Source organism: Lithobates pipiens, unplaced genomic scaffold (assembly GCF_037356315.1).
Source record: "Lithobates pipiens isolate NorthernLeopardFrog02 unplaced genomic scaffold, aLitPip1_a1.2 Scaffold_3, whole genome shotgun sequence".
In the NCBI taxonomy this organism is placed as follows: Eukaryota; Metazoa; Chordata; class Amphibia; order Anura; family Ranidae; genus Lithobates; species Lithobates pipiens.
Genome location: NW_027507790.1, coordinates 267,238,225 through 267,261,762, shown reverse-complemented (window position 1 = coordinate 267,261,762; position 23,538 = coordinate 267,238,225). Strand labels below are relative to the sequence as shown.

The 23,538-nt window shown below is 46.5% G+C and overlaps 1 protein-coding gene across 1 annotated transcript in view; it reads left to right on the top strand.

Moving 5' to 3' along the window:
- NOL6 (nucleolar protein 6) overlaps nt 1–23,538 on the top strand; it is a gene marked incomplete in the record, with an annotated part of 78,847 nt that overhangs the window by 34,174 nt on the left and 21,135 nt on the right. Inside the window, 6 exon segments of the mRNA XM_077463118.1 lie at nt 2,524–2,678; nt 7,896–8,059; nt 8,783–8,935; nt 10,882–10,979; nt 14,290–14,414; nt 23,032–23,121. Coding sequence (XP_077319244.1) covers nt 2,524–2,678; nt 7,896–8,059; nt 8,783–8,935; nt 10,882–10,979; nt 14,290–14,414; nt 23,032–23,121 — 785 coding nt within the window.

Below are 23,538 nucleotides of genomic sequence, written 5' to 3'. Positions count from 1 at the left end.
TGTCCAGTAGGTAGACAAGGCCAATCATAGCCTATCTGTACCACGTAATTAGCTGTGGCCAATCACAGCTAATGACAATACTCACTGAATGAATCAATTTCATTTTGAAAAAAATGATTGCTTATACCGGTGAAATGCCAGTGTGACCGGCTCCTAGAGGACGTCATATGCCGTCCATTCGGAACAACGAATGTCCCGACCAGCAGTCATTTGACAATAGGCTGGGCAGGAAGTGGTTAAGGTGACTTGGTTTTGGAAGAGTTTGGCGATGTAAAGTGAGTGATTCAGGGAAAAGGTAGGTTTACTTACTGCCCCCCTCCCCGGCAGCACATACTCCTCCTTTTCTCACTTCCTTGCTGCTCTATTCAAGCGGTGGGACCAGGGGAACAGAGCCTTGTTAGAGCTCATGCAGGCCTATGGACTTCTTCTCTGGACTTAATGTGACAGTGCTGGGCCAGTCAAGATGCACCTAGCATTGTCATATGAGAGAGGGGTAGTGAGTCGCATTACCTTATTAAGAAGTGCTAGTGGCTGAGCATTTTACTTTGCCCCATATGTACAAAACAAGTAACTGGGGTGCCTCCAAAAATAAGAAGGAAAATACAGGCCACGGGAGACTTCCTTATAGTATAGTGCTTTAAATTATCTTGTCTAAAGCCTCGTACACACAATCGGATTTTCCGACGGGAATTGTGTGATGACAGGCTGTTTGGACGCTCCATCTGACAATTGTTGGCCAACTTTCCATGGAGAAATGTTGGATGGCAGGTTCAAAAATTTTTCGCGGACATCAGTCTGTTGTCAGATTTTCCCAGTATGTGTACACAAGTCCGTCGAACAAAAGTCCAAAGTACAAACGCGCATGCTCAGAAGCAAGGATGAGACGGAAGCGGTCGGTCTTGTAAACTAGCGTTCGTAATGGAGAATTCACATTCATGACGCGGAAAATTATGAAATGTCGAAATGCAGCGCACAATTCTCTTCTTCTTTAATGGGATAATAATGAAGCTGATGATACTGATCGAGATCTGCCAAATGTATTTAAAAAGGCTTTTTTTTTTTTCTCTTGATAGCAAGAATAATATTATTATGCTTGTTGTTTTTTTTTTTTTATTTGGGCAAGTTACCACAACACCATTATCCTGTAGTTTTTAAGATCAAAGATACAACTATGTTGGTGTTCCTTGTTAATTTTACATTGATTTTATTTATTTTTTTATGTAACTGCCTACTCCCAAACTGTCATTTGAAGTACAACACATAGCCAAGTATTATTCTCCACAATTTTTTTTTATTGTGCATTAAAAGAAAGAAAACAAATACAATCAAAAAGTGCATTCTATGCATCCAAAAATATAGAAAATATACCAAATCAAATCATTATTCAAGCAAAAAAATGAAATATAAGGCTCATACATGTGTCCTGCTTCTTAATATAGGGGGTCAACAATGCCAAGAGTTGGTGAAAGCAGGGGTCCGTCATGCAGAGATAATTCTGAAAATCATCCGGATTATTCTCCTGGAGATCCCGCAGCAAAGGCATATGGCATAATTGGTCACCATTAAAAAGACAACCAATTTTTGGTCCTCCTCCTATTCTTGGACTGGATTTAGGTTAAAGCAATAACTCCAAGGCCAATAATAAATAACATGTTATCTCCTCCAATTCTGCAACATGGCTGGTTGACGAGCGGCCATTCAGAAATGAACTGAAAAATGCTAAATGAAAAGTACGAATCAACACTCGCCAAACTTCTGTTAACACGAAGTTAGCAGGAGCCCGAAGGGTGGCGCCTGACAATTGAAATCTGTGGGGAAGAGCCCCTGTTTTTAATGCAAAATGTTTGAATTCGGAATGTTGCAGGCTGGCTGGTGAGTTGAGCTGGGAATTTTCGTTGGTTTTGCGTGAAAGCGTGCGGGCGAATAGATCTGTCCCTTCGCAGAGAACAGATGATAGGTGGGGAGATTTTGATAATCCTACGTGCAGTGCATAGGATTATCCGAATCTCCCCACCTATTGTCTGTATTCCAGTGTATTCACAAGAAAAGGTCTTTGAACCCCAAAATCAAAAAGCGATCTCAGAGAGGCGTCCAAATGTGAAGGAGTAGCTGAGTCTTCACAAGTTCGATATTTATTGCTCACAGAATAGTATAAACACAGCCGACACGTTTCGTCGCGCTACACTTGCCGCTTCCTCAGAATGGAGCATTAAACAATTACTGGAATACCAAAAATGTGCAAAAATTTTTTTTACTTATCATTGATGTTTTAAGGTGCTGGAATTTTGCAGCGGGTTTCAATTGCATTGCCTCCTGATGGTAAATTGTGTAGTATAACGTGTAAAAAATTATTATTTTTGTTTTTTTGAATTATATTACTTTACTGGTAGAAATGTGATAGAACTGGTAAATTTCCTTGGAGAATGATGTAAATCTCCTGGTACAGAAGGGATGCAAAAATCGGTGAAAGATAATTCTGTTGTACAGGAAATTGGATGAAATTTTCATTTTTTTTATCGGCAGTGATCTGTCACATGGAAGGAAGTGGGAAATGGCCACAAGATAAAGACGCCATTAAGCGAGTGAAGGCCGCTTTCCAGATCCGGCTGGGCGAGCTGCTAAAGGAGCAACATGATCTACTGTGCCGACCTACAGCCACCTATACGGATGTGTACAAGGTGAGGTTCTCAGTAATACCTGCCTATTCTCTTCCCTTGTCCTTTGTTAATATAGATCTGTATACGATCTGATGCTTTTTCCTCTTCTTAAAGTGGTTGTAAACCTTCATTTAACCTCTTGCTTGCTGGGCACCTAAACCCCCCTCCTGCCCAGACCAATTTTCAGCTTTTAGCGCTGTCACTCTTTAAATGACAATTGCGCGGTCATATAACACTGTTCCCAAATTACATTTTTATCATCCCCCCCGTTTTATATTTTGTTAATTTTGCAAAAGGGCAATTTTTCTCCTTCACTGATGGGCACTGGTGGGCAGCACTTGAAGGGCATTGATAGGTGGCACTGAAGGGCACTAACAAGTGGCACCGATACCTGGCAATGAGGCACTGATGGGTGGCAGTGATGGGCACTGATCGGCAGCACTGCTAGGTGGCACTGATTGGCGCCACTTGTGGGCACTGTTAGGTGGCACTGATTCCTGGCACTTACGTACTGTGGGCACTGGCAGGTGGAACTGGTGGGCACATACAGTGCCTTGCGAAAGTATTCGGGCCCTTTGAACTTTTCAACCTTTTGCCACATTTCAGGCTTCAAACATAAAGATATAACATTTTTATTTTTTGTGAAGAATCACCAACAAGTGGGACAGAATTGTGAAGTGGAACGAAATCTATTGGATTTTTGAAACTTTTTTAACTAATAAAAAAATGAAAAGTGGGGCGTGCAAAATTATTCGGCCCCCTTGCATTAATACTTTGTAGAGCCACCTTTTTGCTGCGATTACAGCTGCAAGTCTCTTGGGGTATGTCTCTATCAGTTTTGCACATCGAGAGACTGAAATTCTTGCCCATTCTTCCTTGCCAAACAGCTCGAGCGCAGTGAGGTTGGATGGATTGCGTTTGTGAACAGCAGTTTTCAGCTCTTTCCACAGATTCTCGATTGGATTCAGGTCTGGACTTTGACTTGGCCATTCTAACACCTGGATACGTTTATTTGTGAACCATTCCTTTGTAGATTTTGCTGTATGTTTGGGATCATTGTCTTGTTGGAAGATAAATCTCCGTCCCAGTTTCAGGTCTTTTGCAGACTCGTCCTGTATTTGGCTGCATCCATCTTCCCCTCAATTTTAACCATCTTCCCTGTCCCTGCTGAAGAAAAGCAGGCCCAAACCATGATGCTGCCACCACCATGTTTGACAGCGGGGATGGTGTGTTGAGGGTGATGAGCTGTGTTGCTTTTACGCCAAACATATCGTTTTGCATTGTGGGCAAAAAGTTCGATTTTGGTTTCATCTGACCAGAGCACCTTCTTCCACATGTTTGGTGTGTCTCCCAGGGGGCTTGTGGCAAACTTTAGACGAGACTTTTTATGGATATCTTTGAGAAATGGCTTTCTTCTTGCCACTCTTCCATAAAGGCCAGATTTGTGCAGTGTACGACTGATTGCTGTCCTATGGACAGACTCTCCCACCTCAGCTGTAGTTCTCTGCAGCTCATCCAGAGTGATCATGGGCCTCTTGGCTGCATCTCTGATCAGTCTTCTCCTTGTCTGAGCTGAAAGTTTAGAGGGACGGCCAGGTCTTGGTAGATTTGCAGTGGTCTGATACTCCTTCCATTTCAAAATGATCGCTTGCACAGTGCTCCTTGGGATGTTTAAAGCTTGGGAAATCTTTTTGTATCCAAATCCGGCTTTAAACTTCTCCACAACAGTATTACGGACCTGCCTGGTGTGTTCCTTGGTCTTCATGATGCTCTCTGCACTTTCAACAGAACCCTGAGACTATCACAGAGCAGGTGCATTTATACAGAGACTTGATTACACACAGGTGGATTCTATTTATCACCATCAGTCATTTAGGACAACATTGGATCATTCAGAGATCCTCGCTGAATTTCTGGAGTGAGTTTGCTGCACTGAAAGTAAAGGGGCCGAATAATTTTGCACGCACCACTTTTCAGTTTTTTTATTTGCTAAAAAAGTTTAAAATATCCAATAGATTTCGTTCCACTTCACAATTGTGTCCCACTTGTTGGTGATTCTTTACAAAAAATTAAAATTTTATATCTTTATGTTTGAAGCCTGAAATGTGGCAAAAGGTTGAAAAGTTCAAGGGGGCCGAATACTTTCGCAAGGCACTGTATGAGGCTCTTCCTCTTCAGGACCAATGTCCCTTCATACAGAAGCTGGTGATCGGCTTTTTTTTTCTCCTTCACACTGTCAAAACCTATTACCGATCCTGTGTTTACATCGTGTGTCATTGGCTGACAGCTGATCACATGGTAAGGGGCTGGGATCGGCCCCTTACTCGGATCTGTGATCACCCAAGTCTCATTGACTCGGGTCATCACAACGTGTGCTCTTCAGGGAGATGTGGCAAGCCTGCAAAGGGGAGGACATCAATAGACATCCTCCCGGCAAAGCATTTGGATATAGAGTGGATCTGAAGCAGTTAAAGTGGAACTTCAGTAGTTTTTTCATCTTTCCATCTATTAAATCTTCTGCCCTCGTTTTTTTAACTTTGGATTGTAAAACATTTTTTTTTGTCTGCCTGTAAATCCCTTATACAGCCCACTTCCTGTCTGTTGTTTGGTGGTCATTGGCCTAGGCTTATGACATCATGCACATCTCTCACTCTCACTCTTGTAAAGGTTTGCCAGGAAGGGAAGTCATAAGAGGGCCAATGAGAGCTGGAGGTGTGCCACTGTGTAAATCCAGGAAGTAAACAGGCAGCAGCTTTAGCTGCCCACAGTTAAAATGGTCGCAGCCAGACTTAGTGGAGGGAGATGTTTTGGCAAATACAGAATCGCAGTATATATAAAATGATATACAAAGTGGTTGGAGAGAAGCTTCCGAATGGCAAAGATGCTTTTATTTACAAATTATGTGAGCAGACTGCAGCTCCTCTTTAAAATGAATCCTAAAGGCAAGGCATTTTTTCTTTTAACTTTTGGATTGTGAGAGAGTAGGTGGACTAGAACCCCTGTCGGGTGTTGCTTTCTGTGTTGCCCGCTGGGGGGGATTGGCTTTCTATGTGTTCTGGTGACCACGATCGCAGGGACTGGAACTGATGAGAAAAAATGTACAATGTTGAGTTGCCGCCCAGGACAGAAATAAAAGGGAAAATCGCCCAGTGGGTGCATCTGTCCTGAGGGCAACTGCTTAAAAGGAGAGTTTCCTTATTTTTGGAGAGATTTGCGCTCACTTCCCCAACAGGAAATGAAGGGAAAAATCTCTTGAATAGGATATAAATGGCAAAAAATTTACCATTTGCTACTCCTTCCAAAATAGAAACAAAAAGGGGTTCGCTTTATGCCGCGTACACATGATCTGAGTTTTGTCGGAAAAAACTTGCATGGGTTTTTCCGACAGAATTCTGCTCAAGCTTGGCTTGCGTACACACGGGATACAAAAGTTCTCGGAACTTTCGACCGTCAAGAACACGGTGATGTACAACGCTATGACGAGCCGAGAAAATGAAGTTCAATGCTTCCGAGCATGCGGTGAATTGTTTCCGAGCATGCGTCGGAATTGCTACAGACGATCGAAATTTCCAATCGGAACTTTTTCCGCTGGAAAAATAGAGAATCTGCTCTCAATCTTTTGCTGGCGGGAATTCCGCCAGCAAAAGTCCGATGGAGCATACACACTGTTGTAATTTCCGAACAAAACCTCACATCGGAACTTTTGCTGGCGGAATTTCCGATCGTGTGTACGGGACATTGGATATACTTCACACCTGTTTCACACCGAAGGCGCTTTGGTGCTAAAAGTAGCACCTGTAAAGCGATTGAAAACTGCCTCCTATGAAAGCCCACACTAGGGGGCGGTGCGCTTGCAGGACAGGGGGAAAAAAAAAGTCCTGCAAGTCTATGGGGCGGTGTATACATCGCTCCTACACTGCCCCCTGCCCATTGGAATGAATGGGCAGCGCTTCCGATACACCTGAAAAGTTCTTCAGAAGTCCTGCAATGCAGGCGCTGTTAACCCTTTCTTCAGCCGCTAGCGGGGTTAAAAAGTGCCCTGCTTACGGGCTGAAAAGTGCAGCTAAAATGACAGTAAATCGCCGCTAAAACGAGCGGCGCTTTACTGCCAAGGCCCCAGTACCCCTAATGTCACGCTGTTTTGAAGAATAATTTTTCCTAAATCTCAGTCCGTGTTCATTTTGACCGCCTTGCACAAATATACTGCGGCAGAATGGCACGTACAGGTAGATTAACGTACTTGTACGTTGCCCTTTAAGAGGCGGCTTGCGGGCCTGCGCGCCCGCTGGGAGCTCCATGAGCGTGGCCACGGCTCCCTGAGGATGGGCCAGCTGCTTGGTCGGTCCAGGTTTTTGGGTAGATCCCGACTGTAAAGTTGCTCCAGCAGCTGGACCGCTCTTTCTCAACGCAATCGTCTCACGGTGAGGAAGAACGTGGAGATGCTAATGTAAACAGGCTTCTCCCCGTTCTGCCTAATGACAATGTCATTGATCAGTGCTCCCTGTAATCGGGAGCCGTGATCAGTGACGTGTCACACACAGCCCTTCCCCACCCACAGTTAGAATCACTCCCTAGGACACATTTAACCCCTACAGCGCCACCTAGTGGTTAACCCCTTCACTACCAGTGACATTTTTACAGTAATCAATGCGATTTTGTTTTAGCATTGATCGCTGTATTAAAGCCAGTGGTCCCACAAATGTGTCAAAATTATCCGATGCGTCCGCCATAATGTCGCTGTCATGATAAAAATCGCTGATCGCCGCCATTACTAGTAAAAAGGAAAAAAAAATTATCAATAAAAATGCCAAAAAACTATCCCCTATTTTGTAGACGTTATAACTTTTGCGCAAACCAATCAAACACTTATTGCAATTTTTTATTTGTTTTTTTGAACGAAAGTGTGTAGAATACGTATCGGCCTAAACTGAGGGGAAAAAAATGTTTTTTTTATATATTTTTTGGGGATATTAATTATATAAAAAAAAAAATGTTTTTTTTTCAAAATTGTCGCTATTTTTTTGTTTATGCAAAAAATTAAAAACCGCAGAGATGATCAAGGAAGTCAAATTTGTTTGGGAGCCACGTTGCACGACCGCGCAATTGTCAGTTAAAGCGACGCAGTGCCGAATCGCAAAAAGTGCTCTGGTCAGGAAGGGGTTAAATTCTTCCGGGGCTGAAGTGGTTAAAATGCATTACTCGTGATTTCCCACACTCTCCATCGCTCTTTCATTACAGGATGGGTTTGTTTTCCGTCTCCAAGTTGCGTATCACCGAGAGCCGCAGTTTATGAAGGAGTTTATCACTCCGGAGGGGATGCTGAAGTACCGCGATACGGAGGAGTCGATGCAGCTGGAAGTGGAGACCATTCACCTGACGCAGCTGACGAGCACGCTACACGGGTAGGGCCCCCAGCAATGGGGTGTATTTACTAAAGGCAAATACTGTGCACTGCAGGTGCGGTTTCCGCAGAGCTTAGTAAATGAGCTAAAGCTTCACTTTGCAGAAGAATAAACAATCGTAGTATCGTCTCGGTGACGATACTAAGCATTTTGCATGAGCGCTCATGTAAATGCTCTGATACCTGAAGCCAATACCTTTTGCGGTGCGATTTGCATCCATACAAAATGAATGTGCTCCAATCACACTGCGGAGAATCGCATGCGATTTGAACAGGAATGCAGTGCGATTCCTGTATTAGCTGCATGCAGTTTCCCCCTACTGTCCTAGGCTTGTCATAGTGACTTCAGCCCGGGTTCACACTGGAGCGGTGCCCCTGCATTCCTGTTGCAATTTCCTTGTATGGGCTCAAATCACACCGCTAAGGTATCGGTAATCGATATCTGTGAGTTTTTGAGACACAAGTATCGGTACTTATACTCTCCGATTTAAAAAAAAAAAAAAAAAAAAAAAAACAAAAAAAAAAAAAACGGCATTGGTGCAATCCTAACCAGGATGTTGCTTTTTGTATGCCTAAACTGTATACAGAATACTTGAAATCCGGAGGAGTGAAAAAAAAGGTCTTTACTTTGTTCAAAACTCGGTAGTGAATGCTAAAGGCCTGATGTGTTATGAAAGCACATGCTGCGTTTTATTGTTTACAGTTTTCCTTTTATTTCTGCTAGGCTCCACCAGCAACTTCCTGCATTTGGAGGCACATCGCGCCTCGCCAAGCGCTGGATTCGGGCCCAGCTGCTGTCGGACGGCCTGTCGGAGGAATGCGTGGATCTTCTTGTGGCTTATCTCTTCCTGCATCCAGCTCCATTCACTGCACCAAGGTACAGCCACAATACACAGCACTGTACATTGCACCCGTGCTTTGCCCATTGCAAGGCAGAGCAGGAGGTGAGTCTTTAAAGAGGAGTTCCACCCTGAATTTTTTTTTTTAAGAATTGGACGACTCTAAACCTATAAAAAACACATTTGGAGGAAAAGTTTCTTTTATACTTAACAGGATCGTCCCTGTTGCTATGTAGTCGTCCTAATCTGCCACTTCCTGGTCCGGAGCTCCTTTTCACTTCCTCCCTCGCCTGTGCTCCTGGGAAATGTCATGCGCTAGGGTTGGGGGTTAGAATTAGGGGTTAGGGTTGGGGGGTTATGTTTAGGGGCTTAGCGTTATGCCATGTACACACGTTTGGACTTTCGGACGGAAGATGTGCGATCGGATCACGTTGTCGGAAAATCCGATCGTGTGTGGGCTCCATCTGACTTTCCGTCGGACTCTCCGACACACAAAGTTTGAGAGCAGGATCTAAAATTTTCCGACAACAAAATCCGATCAAAATCAGTAGTGTGCCCTGCCCCCCCAATGCTGTGTCCTCGGCCCCCTTCCTCCCACAGTAGTGTCCCCTGCCCCCCAGTGCTGTGTCCTCGGCCCCCTTCCTCCCACAGTAGTGTCCCCTGCCTCCCATTGCTGTGTCCTCGGCCCCCTTCCTCCCACACTAGTGTCCCCTGCCCCCCAATGCTGTGTCCTCCGGCCCCCTTCCTCCCACAGTAGTGTCCCCTGCCCCCCAATGCTGTGTCCTCCGGCCCCCTTCCTCTCACAGTAGTGTCCCCTGCCCCCCATTGCTGTGTCCTCGGCCCCCTTCCTCCCACAGTATTGCCCCCCCCCCCCCGGTAGTGTTCTTTAGATCCCTCTCCCCACAGTGGTGTCCTGTACCCCCCAACATCACCACCACCCCCCACTGTTTGTTTTTTCTTCTACTTTTTGACAGAGTGGGGAAGGTTTAGCAGTAAAAACCAGACGGATTCCAACCTATACAAATCGATAGTTGGTGTTGCACTCCCAATAAATATTAGAACCAAGATAACGTGCAATTAATAGTAAAGTGCAATATATATGCTGTGATGCCTCCAAAACACATCAAAGAAAAAATAAATAATTAATAATAGAAAATTGATTGTATAAACAAGCCCTTCAAGACAATGAAAAGTGCAACAGTGATAAACAGGTGACTGTAATCAACGAATTGAATAAAAATAGAAAACTGTCCAATATCACGTAACTCAAAAGGAGTTCATAAACATGAAGGTGTAAAATAGTGCTAGTGAATCACAGAAAAGTCCTTCTGGATCCAAAGTGCAAAGTGAAAGTGTTCTGCAGCTAGACAGTAGATGGCACTGTGACTTCAGCGGTTGTGAGGCTTCGGTGTAAACGACACCCGTAGGTGTACTAACTTCTTACCTTACTGCTGTAAGGTAAGCGGCATTCAAGAGAAAAAGGGAGGTTGGTCACTGTGTTCCTTCCTTCCAGGGGGGCCACGGTGTGTGCAGAGCTAAATAGGCGCTTCCTTTCATTCAGGTAATGGTAAGGACTGCTCAAATGCATCAAAACCGGACATATAGGAAAGATTGGGAGAGAATACAGAGCCTCTATGGTGTAGTATGCTAACAGCTCCTATTTATTTACAACACATAATAATACAGGTACTCGCATTTAAAATAAATTACTGCACATTGTAAAAACGAGCAGCGAGCTCAATACCTAAACGTCACTGCCGGTGTCCTACGCGTTACGTCACTGTCACGTGACTTCAACGGTGTTCCTCGTTGAAGTCACGTGACAGTGACGTAACGCTTAGGACACCGGCATACGGACACCAGAAGTGACGGGAAATTTTTGGAAACTATAAAAGATGGCGGCTGCTCTGCCATGCTGACACTGAGAAATTGTTTTGATGATCTCTGTGTATCCATCCTGGACTGACAGTGTTCTTCTTTTCAGCTCCCCCCAGGTGGGCTTCCTGCGCTTCCTCAACCTCTTGGCGACGTTTGATTGGAAGAACAGTCCGCTGATTGTGAATCTGAATGGTGACCTCACAGGTAAGTGTATCCAGTTAACTTTCCGCGTCTCTAATCCCCCAGGGCCTAGCTCAACATGGTCATTTTTGTGTGCAGCAGCTGAATTATTTTGATATTAATGGGTAACTCTACCTTTTGCAAGGAAAAAAAAATTGCAAATAAAAAAATATTATACCGTATACAATTGTGACACAAGTCATATTGTTATTGAATGTTATTAAAAATTTTCCTCTTCAATCTGCAGCCCGTGTAATTTTTTTGTAAAATGCAATATGGCCACCTGGAGGTTTTTTTCTGTACACGCATGGTATACAGAATAATAGCTAAGACTCAATACAATTTGCTAAAATCTCTGCAATATACATAGAGGAGTCTTTTTTTTGTCCTTTACTTTTGTTGAAAAAAAAAGAGATACTCTCTTAACTCACCTTAATGCATCCTACGCATTAAGGTGAAAAAACACCTGGCAGTGATCCCCCCCCCTCCCCCATTTTACTTACCTAGGTCTCCGTATTTCCTGTATATGCCATATAGTCCCCTATAGACGTACTCTCCCTCTCTGGGTCCTGGCTCTTGAATGTATAGATTGATAGCAGTGCAGCCATTCACTCCCACTGTCAATCAAACCCAATGGTACGAGGGGGCAGGGCAGAGTCTGGCAGCAAATCCTGGACTCGGGAGCGCGCCTGCAAGGTAAACCCCTCGGGAGAGCGCTTCTCCTAGGGGGGTTATCTGATGTGGGGAGGAACCGCGAGAGCCTCCAGGGGACCCCAGGATCGGGGCCACTCTGTGCAAAATGAGCTGTACAGTGGAGGTAAGTATATGTTTGTTATTTAAAAAAAACAGGTTTTACAATCACTTTAACCACTTCCCGCCCGCCATATAACAAAATGACGTGTGCAACGTGGTTGTTACCCTCTCTGGACATCATATGATGATGCGTTGCTCGCCACTGTACTAGTACATTGGGGGATATGCACATGCGATGCATTGCTCTGCTCGCCACTGTACTTGGGGTACCATTCAAAATGAAAATCCTAAAATACACTTACCACTTACTGGTGACTTCCTCCGTGTCCTAGTTTGCTTTCCCCTATCAGCAGACTCGGGTCAGTGACGCTGCAGGAACCCCTCCCAGATAAGCAGAGCCGTGTACTTCACTTACCTTCAAATTTCTCTCTTTCAGCCATGTTTCTTATACAGATAAGGGAATAATTCAGCTGTCTTATATTTATAACTTATCAATGTTATTCATGTGTCCTGCTGCTGCTACACTGTACATTCAGCATTTTTTTTTATATTGTATTGAATAAAAATGTGTGAAATGTTTTAAATTTGTATTAAAGTGGTTCTAAAGGCAGAATTTTTATTTATTTATTTTTAACGTAATGCATTCTGTGCATTAACCTCTTGGCGCCAGACAGTATCTCACAAAAGTGAGTACACCCCTCACACTTTTTTTGTAAATATTTTATTCTATCTTTTCCTGGGACAACACTGAAGAAATTACACTTGTCTACAATGTAAAATAGTGAGTGTACAGCTTGTATAACAGTGTAAATTTGCTGTCCCCTCAAAATAACTCAACACACAGCCATTAATGTCTAAACCGCTGGCAACAAAAGTGAATACACCCCTAAGTGAAAATGTCCAAATTGGGCCCAAAGTGTCAATATTTTGTGTGGCTACCATTATTTTCCAGCACTGCCTTAACCCTCTTGGGCATGGAGTTCACCAGAGCTTCACAGGTTACCACTGGAGTCCTCTTCCACTCCTCCATGGCGACATCATAGAACTGGTGGATGTTAGAGACCTTGCGCTTCTCCACTTTCCATTTGAGGATGCTCCACAGATGCTCAATAGGGTTTAGGTCTGGAGACATGCTTGGCCAGTCCATCACCTTTACCCTCAACTTCTTTAGCAAGGCAGTGGTGGTCTTGGAGGTGTGTTTGGGGTGGTTATCATGTTGGAATACTGCCCTGCGGCCCAGTCTCTGAAGGGAGGGGATCATGCTCTGCTTCGGTATGTCACAGTACATGTTGGCATTCATGGTTCCCTCAATGATCTGTAGCTCCCCAGTGCCGGCAGCACTCATGCAGCCCCAGACCATGACACTCCCACCACCATGCTTGACTGTAGGCAAGACGCACTTGTCTTTGTACTCCTCGGCTGGTTGCCGCCACACACACTTGATACCATCTGAACCAAATAAGTTTATCTTGGTCTCATCAGACCACAGGACATGGTTCCAGTAATCCATGTCCTTAGTCTGCTTGTCTTCAGCAAACTGTTTGCGGGCTTTCTTGTGCATCATCTTTAGAAGGGGCTTCCTTTTGGGATGACAGCCATGCAGACCAATTTGATGCAGTGTGCAGTGTATGGTCTGAGCACTGACAGGCTGACCCCCCCCCCCCCCCCCCCCACCCCTTCAACCTCTGCAGCAATGCTGGCAGCACTCGTACGTCTATTTCCTAAAGACAACCTCTTGATATGACGCTGAGCACGTGACCTCAACTTCTTTGGTCGGCAATGACCAGGCCTGTTCTGAGTGGAACCTGCCCTGTTAAACTGCTGTATGGTCTTGGCCACCATTTCCCCCGGCTCAGTTCAGGGTCTTGTCAAACTTCTTATAGCCTAGGCCATCTTTTATTTAGAGCAACAATTCTTTTTTTTTCAGATCCTCAGAGAGTTCCTTGCCATGAGGTGCCATATTGAACTTCCAGTGACCAGTATGAGAGAGTGAGAGCGATAACACCAAACTCACACATGCTCCCCAGTCACATGACACCGGGGAGTGAAAATGGTTATTGGGCCCAATTTGGACATTTTTACTTAGGGATGTGCTCACTTTCGTTGCCAGTGGTTTAGACATTGATGGCTGAGTGTTGAGTTATTGTGAGAGGACAGCAAATGTACACTTATACAAGCTGTACAATCACTACTTTACATTGTAGCAAAGTGTCATTTCTTCAGTGTTGTCACATGAAAAAATATAATAAAATATTTACAAAAATGTGAAGGGTGTACTCACTTTTGTGAGATACTATGTACTATGCTAAGAGCGTGCTCCCAGCACATATTTGCGATTGGGCGCTTTCCGATCATGTGACCGCTGTTACAGAGGTCACATGACCCGAATGCCCAACTCCGCTTCCCGGCTTTTAGAACTCTGAAAGGGCTAGGAGGCGGTTGGGGTTAAAGGGGTTGTAAAGTCTCATGGTTTTTCACCTTCATGCATTCTATTTTATTTTTTTTCTTTACTCTTTCCACTCCCATCTAAACCAAAAAGCAATTTATATTTTTAATATCCTTTTTTTTTTTCTTCTGATAGATGATGAGATTAAGGAGATTCAGGATGGCTTCTCATCGGCTCGAGCCCAGTTACCGCTCATGTTCATTGCGACACCAAAGGATAAGAAAGCATCAGTGTGGACCAAGAAACAGCCGAGCGCTCAGGTAAGTGGACCCCCCTCTCTTGTGTCATTTGTACTGAGGGTAGGAGAAAGCAAGCCTGCAGAGCATGGAATGAAAATGGGAAGTCACAACTCGCAATCTGCTTGCCTGTTCTAGGTTAGTAATTTGAAAGGTAGGGTTCAGCCAAGGAACTAGTGTTTCTCTTCTGTTCATTGAAGGACACAGCCAGATCTTCATGACCGATAGGAAACCAATCTTCCCATCAACATCCTTAAGCTCCGGGCGATCCGTCTCTCTCTGTCCCATTGGACTTCTCTTCCCTACGGTTGCCCGATCAGGGTCCAGTTTGGAAATGCCACGGTCATGGCCTAAAGCAACCGCCAAGGCAACACCTGCGACTCTGGATGCGTCTGGGATCCTTGATTGGGTGCCCTGAGCCTTAGCTAGTAGTCCACATTCTGGGAGTGGACAATTGCCAAGCGGACTATCTCTGTTGTCAGAATTTGGGTCACAGAAAATGGTCTCTACATCTGGAGGTCTTTCTCCATGACTTGTCAATGCTGGGGCACGCTGGGCATGGATTTCTTTGTGTTCAGACTCAATTGGAAGGTTCCCAGATTTGTGTCCAGGCCACTGGATCCTTGGGTAGAGGCATTGGATGAGCTAGTAGCTCTGTGGCACCAATACTCCCCGATTTATATATGCCTCACCCCTTCTAGAGCTCATTCCTCAGTTGTTACATAGGATTGAGTGGGAAGGCATTCCAGTTACTTTTTGGCTCTGAACTGGCCGCACCAGGTCCGGTTTGTGGATCTTGTTCATTTGGTTGCCTATGCTCTGTGACGCCTTCCATTCCGCCAAGATCTTCTGTCTCAAGGGCCAGTTTTCCATCCCGCTTTACATTTGCTGGCTTAGAGACTATTTCCCTTGGTCCAGACTCTGATGACAGACCTAGTCCGCTTGCCAGTTGTCCAATCCCAGAATGTGGTCTGCCGGTAAAGCTGGATTGTGGAGTTCTGTCCAGTCGAGAATGCGAGACGCCTCCAGAGCCGTAGCTGAGTTCTTGGTACCATCTTGGTGGTTGATGTAGGCCACAGCCGTAGCATTGTCCAACTCGACTCTGGTCGGGCAATCCTCAAGGGCAGACGTCTGATGGAATGGAAGGAAATGGCTCACCCAGAGCGCCAGGATGTTGATGGGAAAGACTGGTTTTAGTCATTCTGAAGATATCAGGTGTCCTTTTAATGAACTCAGAGAAAAGGATTCTATGGTGATTACAAAATTTACGCTGGAAAGTTGATGCAATTCTCAGCTGCTTTCAGAAGGGTACAGGAAGGAACCTTTTTGCATAGTTTTTTTTTTTATATACACATATTCCAAAATGCACATTATTTGCATCAAACTTTACTTAAAACCCCAAAGCAATATCTTGTGAAAGCCGACGACCTGTAGAATAACAGAATGGTAGTTGCCATTTTTTAAGGTTGCATGGAATTTGCACAAATATCGATTTTAGATCGGTATTTTTTTTTTTTTTTTTTTTTTTTAAGTTAAAAAAATATATTTAAGCTTAACAAACATTAACTAGTTGCCACCTGCCCACCGTCAAATGACGGCGGGGTGGTGCGGCTCTCGTTCATGGATGACATCATATGACAGCGTCCCAGACTGGCCGCTCTTCCTTCTTCTCTTTTTTATTTATTTATTTTTATTTTTAATTTTTTTGTATAAAATAAAAAAAAACAGCAGTGATTAAATACCATGAAAAGAAAGCTCTATTTGTGTGAAGAAAATGTATAAACGTTTCATTTGGGTACAGTGTAGCACGACCGCGCAATTGTCATTCAAAGTGCGACAGCGCTGAATTGTCATTCAAAGTGCGACAGCGCTGAAAGCTGAAAAATGGCCTGGGCAGGAAGGGGGTGTAAGTGCCCGGTAGGCAAGTGGTAAAAGATGCCTCCCTGTATTTGTTAATACATCATTAATTGTATTTTTGAAATGCAAGCAGTGTAAGCACCTGAATGTGACCCCGTATCCGCCTCTTGCAGTCTCTTTACAGCAGAAATGGAGTATATGCAGAAGCAGTGCAAGGAGAGCCAGTTAGTTTGTGTTGACAAGAAGCATGCTAATAGGAGAAGAGAGCAGAGTGATGGAGAGATAAGCTTATCACTGTGCTGCTTCCCTTTTCACTGTCGCTCTGCTTTATCTTCCTATGGGCATGCTCTGTGCACTGTAGCCACCGATTGGCTCCTTGTGTCTCTCGCTCTGTCTAAGCTTTGTTGTACAGAGGCTACAATAAGCTGATGTCAAGTCAAATGCAGGTATTTAGACTGGATGTATTATAACAAATACATTAATTGATGTAATAATGAATACAGAGCTGCATTCATTTGTTTTTTTTCATATCTTCCTGACGTTCATCTCTTCATCACTTTTGTCAGAAAGGTGAGTATTTAACATGATTTTAAAGGGTGCCTATGATTTCATTTTTGTACTGGGACCACAAGTCTGCTTTAAAGGGATTGTAAATGTTTTTTTTACTTAACAAACATGTTTTACTTACCTGCTCTGTGCAGTGGTTTTGCACAGAGAAGCCCAAATGCACCTATTCTGGAGTCTCTAACCAGCGCTCCTGGCTCCTCCTGCTTCCTGGGGTCCCTTTCCAGCGCTCCTGGCTCCTCCTTCTTTCCGGGGTCCCTTGCCAGCACTCCTCACTCCTCCTGCCTCATGGGCTCCCTTGCCAGGGCTCCTGGCTCTTCCTGCCTCCCGGGGGCCCCTTGCCAGCGCTGCTGGCTCTTCCTGCCTCCTGGGGTCCCTTGCCAGCGCTCCTGGCTCTTCCTGCCTCCCGGGGTCCCTTGCCAGCGCACCTGGCTCTTCCTGCCTCCCGGGGTCCCTCACCAGCGCTCCTGGCTCTTCCTGCCTCCCCGGGGTCTCTCGCCAGCGCTCCTGGCTCTTCCTGCCTCCCGGGGTCCCTCGCCAGCGCTCCTGGCTCTTCCTGCCTCCCAGGGTCCCTCGCCAGCGCTCCAGAGAATGCATTAAGACAAAAAACTTTAGCCTTTACAACCAGTTTAAGAGGAGAGGAGTTTAAAAGCCCTGTGACTAATGGGCACGAATGCGGCTCCCCTGAGATAACACCTGGGCATGTTGGTGCTTGGCACCATGATCTCTGCCAGGATGGTCTCAACAAGCAACCGACACTACAAAAACACTGAGCCCCTTAGGGCAGCATTCTGTCTTGGCACGTCTTCACCCTTCACTCAAAGGTGTTAAACACTTCTGACTGTGTAGACATTTACATTAATTAATGCTCCTGTTGCCAGGATGAGCAACAAAGGGAAAAGGGCTTCTGGGCAGACCAGCCCTTCCTGTAGAGACTGTCAAGCTTGGGCCGGTCACTGCATGGTGTGACTACATTTACGATTGCTTCTAGCTGACTGGAGAGGTGGCATTCGCGCAAAAATTTATTTTAAAGGTTTGCTCCAATCCGATATCATTTTTGCATTTTAAAGTGTTTGTAAAGACACTGAAGTGACTTTACATGTATCCCATGCAGATGTGCTGCCATTAACCACTTACAGACCGGAAGAATTTCCCCCTTAATGACCAGGCCATTTTTCGTGATACGGCACTGCGCCTCTTTAATTGACAATTGCGCGGTCCTGCACTGCTGTACCCAAACAAAATTGATGTGTTTCCCCCCCCCCCCCACAAATAGAGCTTTCTTTTGGTGGTATTTGATCACCTCTGCAGTTTTTTTTTTTATTTTTTTCACATAAAAAAAAAGCTCCTTTTGTGTATTCAGATGGATTGTACCTTGTTGTTTTTTTTTGTTTGTTTTTCTCGGGACAAATTAGGCTTTTTTGGTAGTAAATGGTAATGGATATCTCCTGATTTTTCAATTTTTATTATCAAAGAAAAACTGTCCCAAAATAGTAAAAAAAAATTTTTTTCATTTCGTTGTATATTTCTTGCTATTACCATAATTTACCACCATTAATCAACCCAAAATAAATTCTCTTGCTCCTGATGGTTGCTGCGATACCACATATGTTGTTTGTACTTGTAGGAGGGCCCAGAAACAATGGTGCACATTTTGCATTTTTTTTTTTTTTTTTTTATCCTGTCTAAAACACACTGACATTGACACAATTTTTATTTTTTTTTCTACCCAAAATAAGCTGACCCTTCGACCCCAACGGTTTGACCCCAACCGTGACCCTAACACTAACCCTGGCAAAGCTTAAAGCGGAGTTCCACTTAAATAATTAAAGTCAGTACTACAAATACTGCAGCTGCTGACTTTTAATAATCGGACACTTGCCTGTCCCAGGGTCCAGTGATGCGGGGGAACCGGCATTGTCACTGTGGGCGCCCGGGGTACCCACTGGCCAAGCATGAGCCACGCGGCGTGCGGTGACTGACCGGGCAATCATTTGGGACCTGTGACGTGTCCCAGATGATTGGCGAGAGGGAGGGGGGTGAGGTGGTCTCTCTTGCGGTGCGCCGGGAGGAAGTGGGAGCTGGGACCCTCTAAAAAGAGGTTATCCGCTCCCCCCCCCAAAAAAATGACATGCCAAATTTGGCATGTCGGGGTCACCTTCACTTAAAGCAGAAATTCAATTTTTGGGTGGATCTCCGGTTTTATCTTTATGTTTCTTCTTCTTTTTTTTTTTTACACTTATATTTATTTACAGCTTCATTTCCTGCAAGGAGAGGGAGATGAAACATCTTCCTCTTCATTCAGAAGAGAGAGTAAACACTGGGGGGCGGCGGGTTCATAGTGATTGATCACTGTGATAGCCAATCAGAGGCTATCACAGCGATCAGGTGTCTCAGGTCCTGATAGTTGAGAGGAACTGCAGTCTGCTCACATCATTTGTAATAAAAACATCTTTGCCATTCTGAAGCTTCCCTCCAACCACTTTGCATATTATTTTATATATACTGTGATTCTGTCCTTGCCAAATACGCTGCAGAAATCTCCCGCCACTGAGTCTGGCTGCATCCATTTTAACTGTGGGCAGCTGAAGCTGCTGCCTGTTCACTTCTGGATTTTCACAGACGCACCTCCAGCTCTGCAACTCTCATTGGCCCTCTTATGAATCATCCCCCCTCCCTTCCTGGCAACCTCTCAGGAGAGTGAGAGAGAGAGATGTGTATGATGTCATAAGCCCAGGCCAATGACCAGACAGGAAACAGGAAGTGGGCTGTATAAGGGATTTACTGGTAGAAAAAAAAATATTTTACTATCCAAAATAGGTAGAAGATTTAATAGATGGAAAGATGAAAAAATTATTGGAGTTCCGCTTTAAGAAATGATAATAGGCATTGCACAGTTTTGTCTGTTGCAGAAATAAAAGTTGCACTGGGTTAACGATGTACAATATATGCAATCATTTTAACTGTGGGCAGCTGAAGCTGCTGCCTGATCACTTCCTGGATTTACATAGAGGCATACCTCCAGCTCTGCAGCTCTCATTGGCCCTCTTATGAATCATCTCCCTCCCTTCCTGGCAAACTCTCACCAGAGTGAGAGGGAGAGAGAGATGTGTATGATGTCATAAGCCTAGTCTAGTGACCAGACAAGAAACAGGAAGTGGGCTGTATAAGGGATTTACTGGCAGAAAAAAAAAATGTTTTACTATCCAAAGTTAAAATAACAACAAGGGCTGAAGATTTAATAGATGGGAAGATGAAAAAAATGACTGAAGTTCCGCTCTAGTACGAGACCTGGGGCTCACGAGGGCCTGGCCTCTGTGCTGGGAGCGCGCTGTACGGCGAGCTCTCAGCTCAAGGAGAGATAGCATATATGCGGAACTACGGAAAAAAGGCCGCTATATATGTGCAGTCGGGGGAGGGTTAACTTACATAGGTTAGTTGGCAAAACTACAACAGGGGCTGAGATGGCACAAGTTGGGAATAACTCACTTACACCAGATTTTTAAAGAGGGTGTTTTGTGTCCCTTCGAGGAGCTCTGTGTGTAAAATTCTCCTTGCCAAAATCCATTCTGTTCTATTACGTTCAGCTCGAGCATGCCATAGTAACCCCCAGGCTCAGCCGTGGATGGGCAACAATCCCCAATGCCAGTGTTTCACATGATGGCTGAATTAGTCTCCACAAAGGGGTTTATTTTGCATTGCTATGCAATGCTGCTTAATGATTTTTTTGACGTCCTTTCCTCTGAAAGCAGGCATGAGATGGGGGCGAGATATTGGCCCCTATGTGGAGGATTAATGGGAGGAAGCATTATGCCCACAATGTTCCTTTGATGTGACACAAAGGCTCATGCAATTACCGTATTTATCAGCGTATAACGTGCACCTTAACTTTAAGAGGGAAGTTTCCAAAAAAAAACTTTACACGGGGGGCCCCCCCCTGCGCAGTACACGGGGGGGGGGGGCCCCCTGGGCAGTACACGCCCCCCCCTGCGCAGTACACGGGGCCCCCCCCCCCGCGCAGTACACGGGGCCCCCCCCCGCGCAGTACACGGGGCCCCACCCCCGCGCAGTACACGGGGCCCGCGCAGTACACGGGGCCCCCCCCCGCGCAGTACACGGGGCCCCCCCCCGCGCAGTACACGGGGCCCCCCCCCCGCGCAGTACACGGGGCCCCCCCCCGCGCAGTACACGGGGCCCCCCCCCGCGCAGTACACGCCCCCCCCCCCGCGCAGTACACGCCCCCCCCCCCGCGCAGTACACGGCCCCCCCCCCGCGCAGTACACGCCCCCCCCTGCGCAGTACACGGCCCCCCCCCTGCGCAGTACACGGCCCCCCCCCTGCGCAGTACACGGGGGGGGGGGGGGCCCCCTGGGCAGTACACGCCCCCCCCCCCGCGCAGTACACGGGGCCCCCCCCCCCCCGCGCAGTACACGGGGCCCCCCCCCGCGCAGTACACGGGGCCCCCCCCCGCGCAGTACACGGGGCCCCCCCCCGCGCAGTACACGGCCCCCCCCCCCGCGCAGTACACGGCCCCCCCCCCCCCGCGCAGTACACGGCCCCCCCCCCCCCGCGCAGTACACGCCCCCCCCCCCCTGCGCAGTACACGGCCCCCCCCCCCTGCGCAGTACACGGCCCCCCCCCCCCTGCGCAGTACACGGCCCCCCCCCCCCTGCGCAGTACACGGCCCCCCCCCCCCCTGCGCAGTACACGGCCCCCCCCCCCCCCTGCGCAGTACACGGCCCCCCCCCCCCCCTGCGCAGTACACGGGCCCCCCCCCTGCGCAGTACACGGGCCCCCCCCCCTGCGCAGTACACGGGCCCCATGTACTGAGCAGGTGGGGGCCCATGCACGGTCCCCCCTCCCCCCGCGCAGTACACGGCCCTCCCCCCGCGCAGTACACGGCCCCCCCCCCGCGCAGTACACGGCCCCCCCCCCGCGCAGTACACGGCCCCCCCCCGCGCAGTACACGGCCCCCCCCCGCGCAGTACACGGCCCCCCCCCGCGCAGTACACGGCCCCCCCCCGCGCAGTACACGGCCCCCCCCCCCCCTGCGCAGTACACGGCCCCCCCCCCTGCGCAGTACAAGGCCCCCCCCCCCCTGCGCAGTACACGGGCCCCATGTACTGAGCAGGTGGGGGGCCCATGCACGGTCCCCCCCCCCTGCGCAGTACAAGGGCCCCATGTACTGAGCGGGGGGGGGGCCATGCACGGTACCCCCCCCTGCGCAGTACACGGGCCCCATGCACTGAGCGGGGGGGGGCCATGCACGGGTCCCCCTGCACGGTACACAGACCCCTGTGACTGGAGCCAACCTTTAAAATCCTGTTATGGGGTGATAGCTATCCTCCAACTGGTAAGAAAATATATGGGTATTGCGCTGGACCCAGATGTTTCTGCTTGGGGTTGTTTCCGCAGGGGTTGGGCTCGCCCCCTTAGTTCCAGTGACGGGAACTCTTAAGACGTCAACATACCAAGACATTTTGGACAATTTCATGCTCCCAACATTGTGGGAACAGTTTGGGGATGGCCCCTTCCTGTTCCAACTTGACTGCACACCAGTGCACAAAGCAGGTCCATAAAGACATGGATGAGCGAGTTTGAGGTGGAGGAACCTTAACATTTGGGATGCATTAGAGTGAAGACAGCGAGCCAGGCTTTCCCATCCAACATCAGTGCCTGACCTCACAAATGCTCTTCTGGAAGAATGGTCAAACATCCCCATAGACACACTCCTAAACCTTGTGGACGGCCTTTCCAGGAGAGTTGAAGCTGTTATAGCTGCAAAACTCAATATTGAACCCTACGGACTAAGACTCCATTAAGGCTGGATTCGCACCTAATGCATTTTTAGTGCAAATCTGCAAAATTCAAAAAGCACAAAAAAAAAAATACATAGGTGTGAATCCAGCCTAAAGTTCATGTGAAGGCAGGCGTCCCAATACTTTTGGTAATATAGTGTATTATTCAGTTATATTTTCTATCACTGGTATCCAGGAATAATAGATTTTGGCTGAAGTGCCCAATAAGGTAACAAAGCCTCGTAAGATCCAGGATGTTGTACTACTAGGCTGTGAATAGCCTTAGTTATGACCTGAATATTGGGTTGTAGTTGTCACATGGTACCGTAAGAACTCTATAGCCATGTGTGTATTCTTTCTTATGCAGTGTGGGAATAGTTGGATAGCAGAATGGTGTATAATGGACATCTGATCCCTTTCAGATCCTACAGCGATTAATAGTCCTGGCTTCCGAGTCTCTACATGTGCTGGAGGAGCAGCTGACTAAACCGACTGAGAAGACCGATATCAAGGTGAGCTACTGTGGTCTGTTGTTTGTTCTTTGTTACACTGTTTTGAAACATATCCAAGCCCAACAACACATCTAATACATTTCAGCTCAGTCCTTATTAGATGAGTTCACTTCTTTTTTTTTATTATTTTATTTTATTTTATTTTTTTAGTATTTAAAAAAAAAAAATTTTAGTCCTTTTTTTTTTTTTTTTTTTTTTTACTTTATTTTCACCTGGCGGTTCTACCAGTAACACACTAGTGTGACAAAGCTCACTAACCCTACTGTATCTATGGAGGAGGCAGAGTTGTTGAAAGGACTACAAACACCTGCCCCTCTCCCCTTTTTCCATAACCTAGAGCAGGGGGTCTCCAAACTACGGCCCTCCAGTTGTTCAGGAACTACAATTCCCATCATGCTCAGTCATGTCTGTGAATGT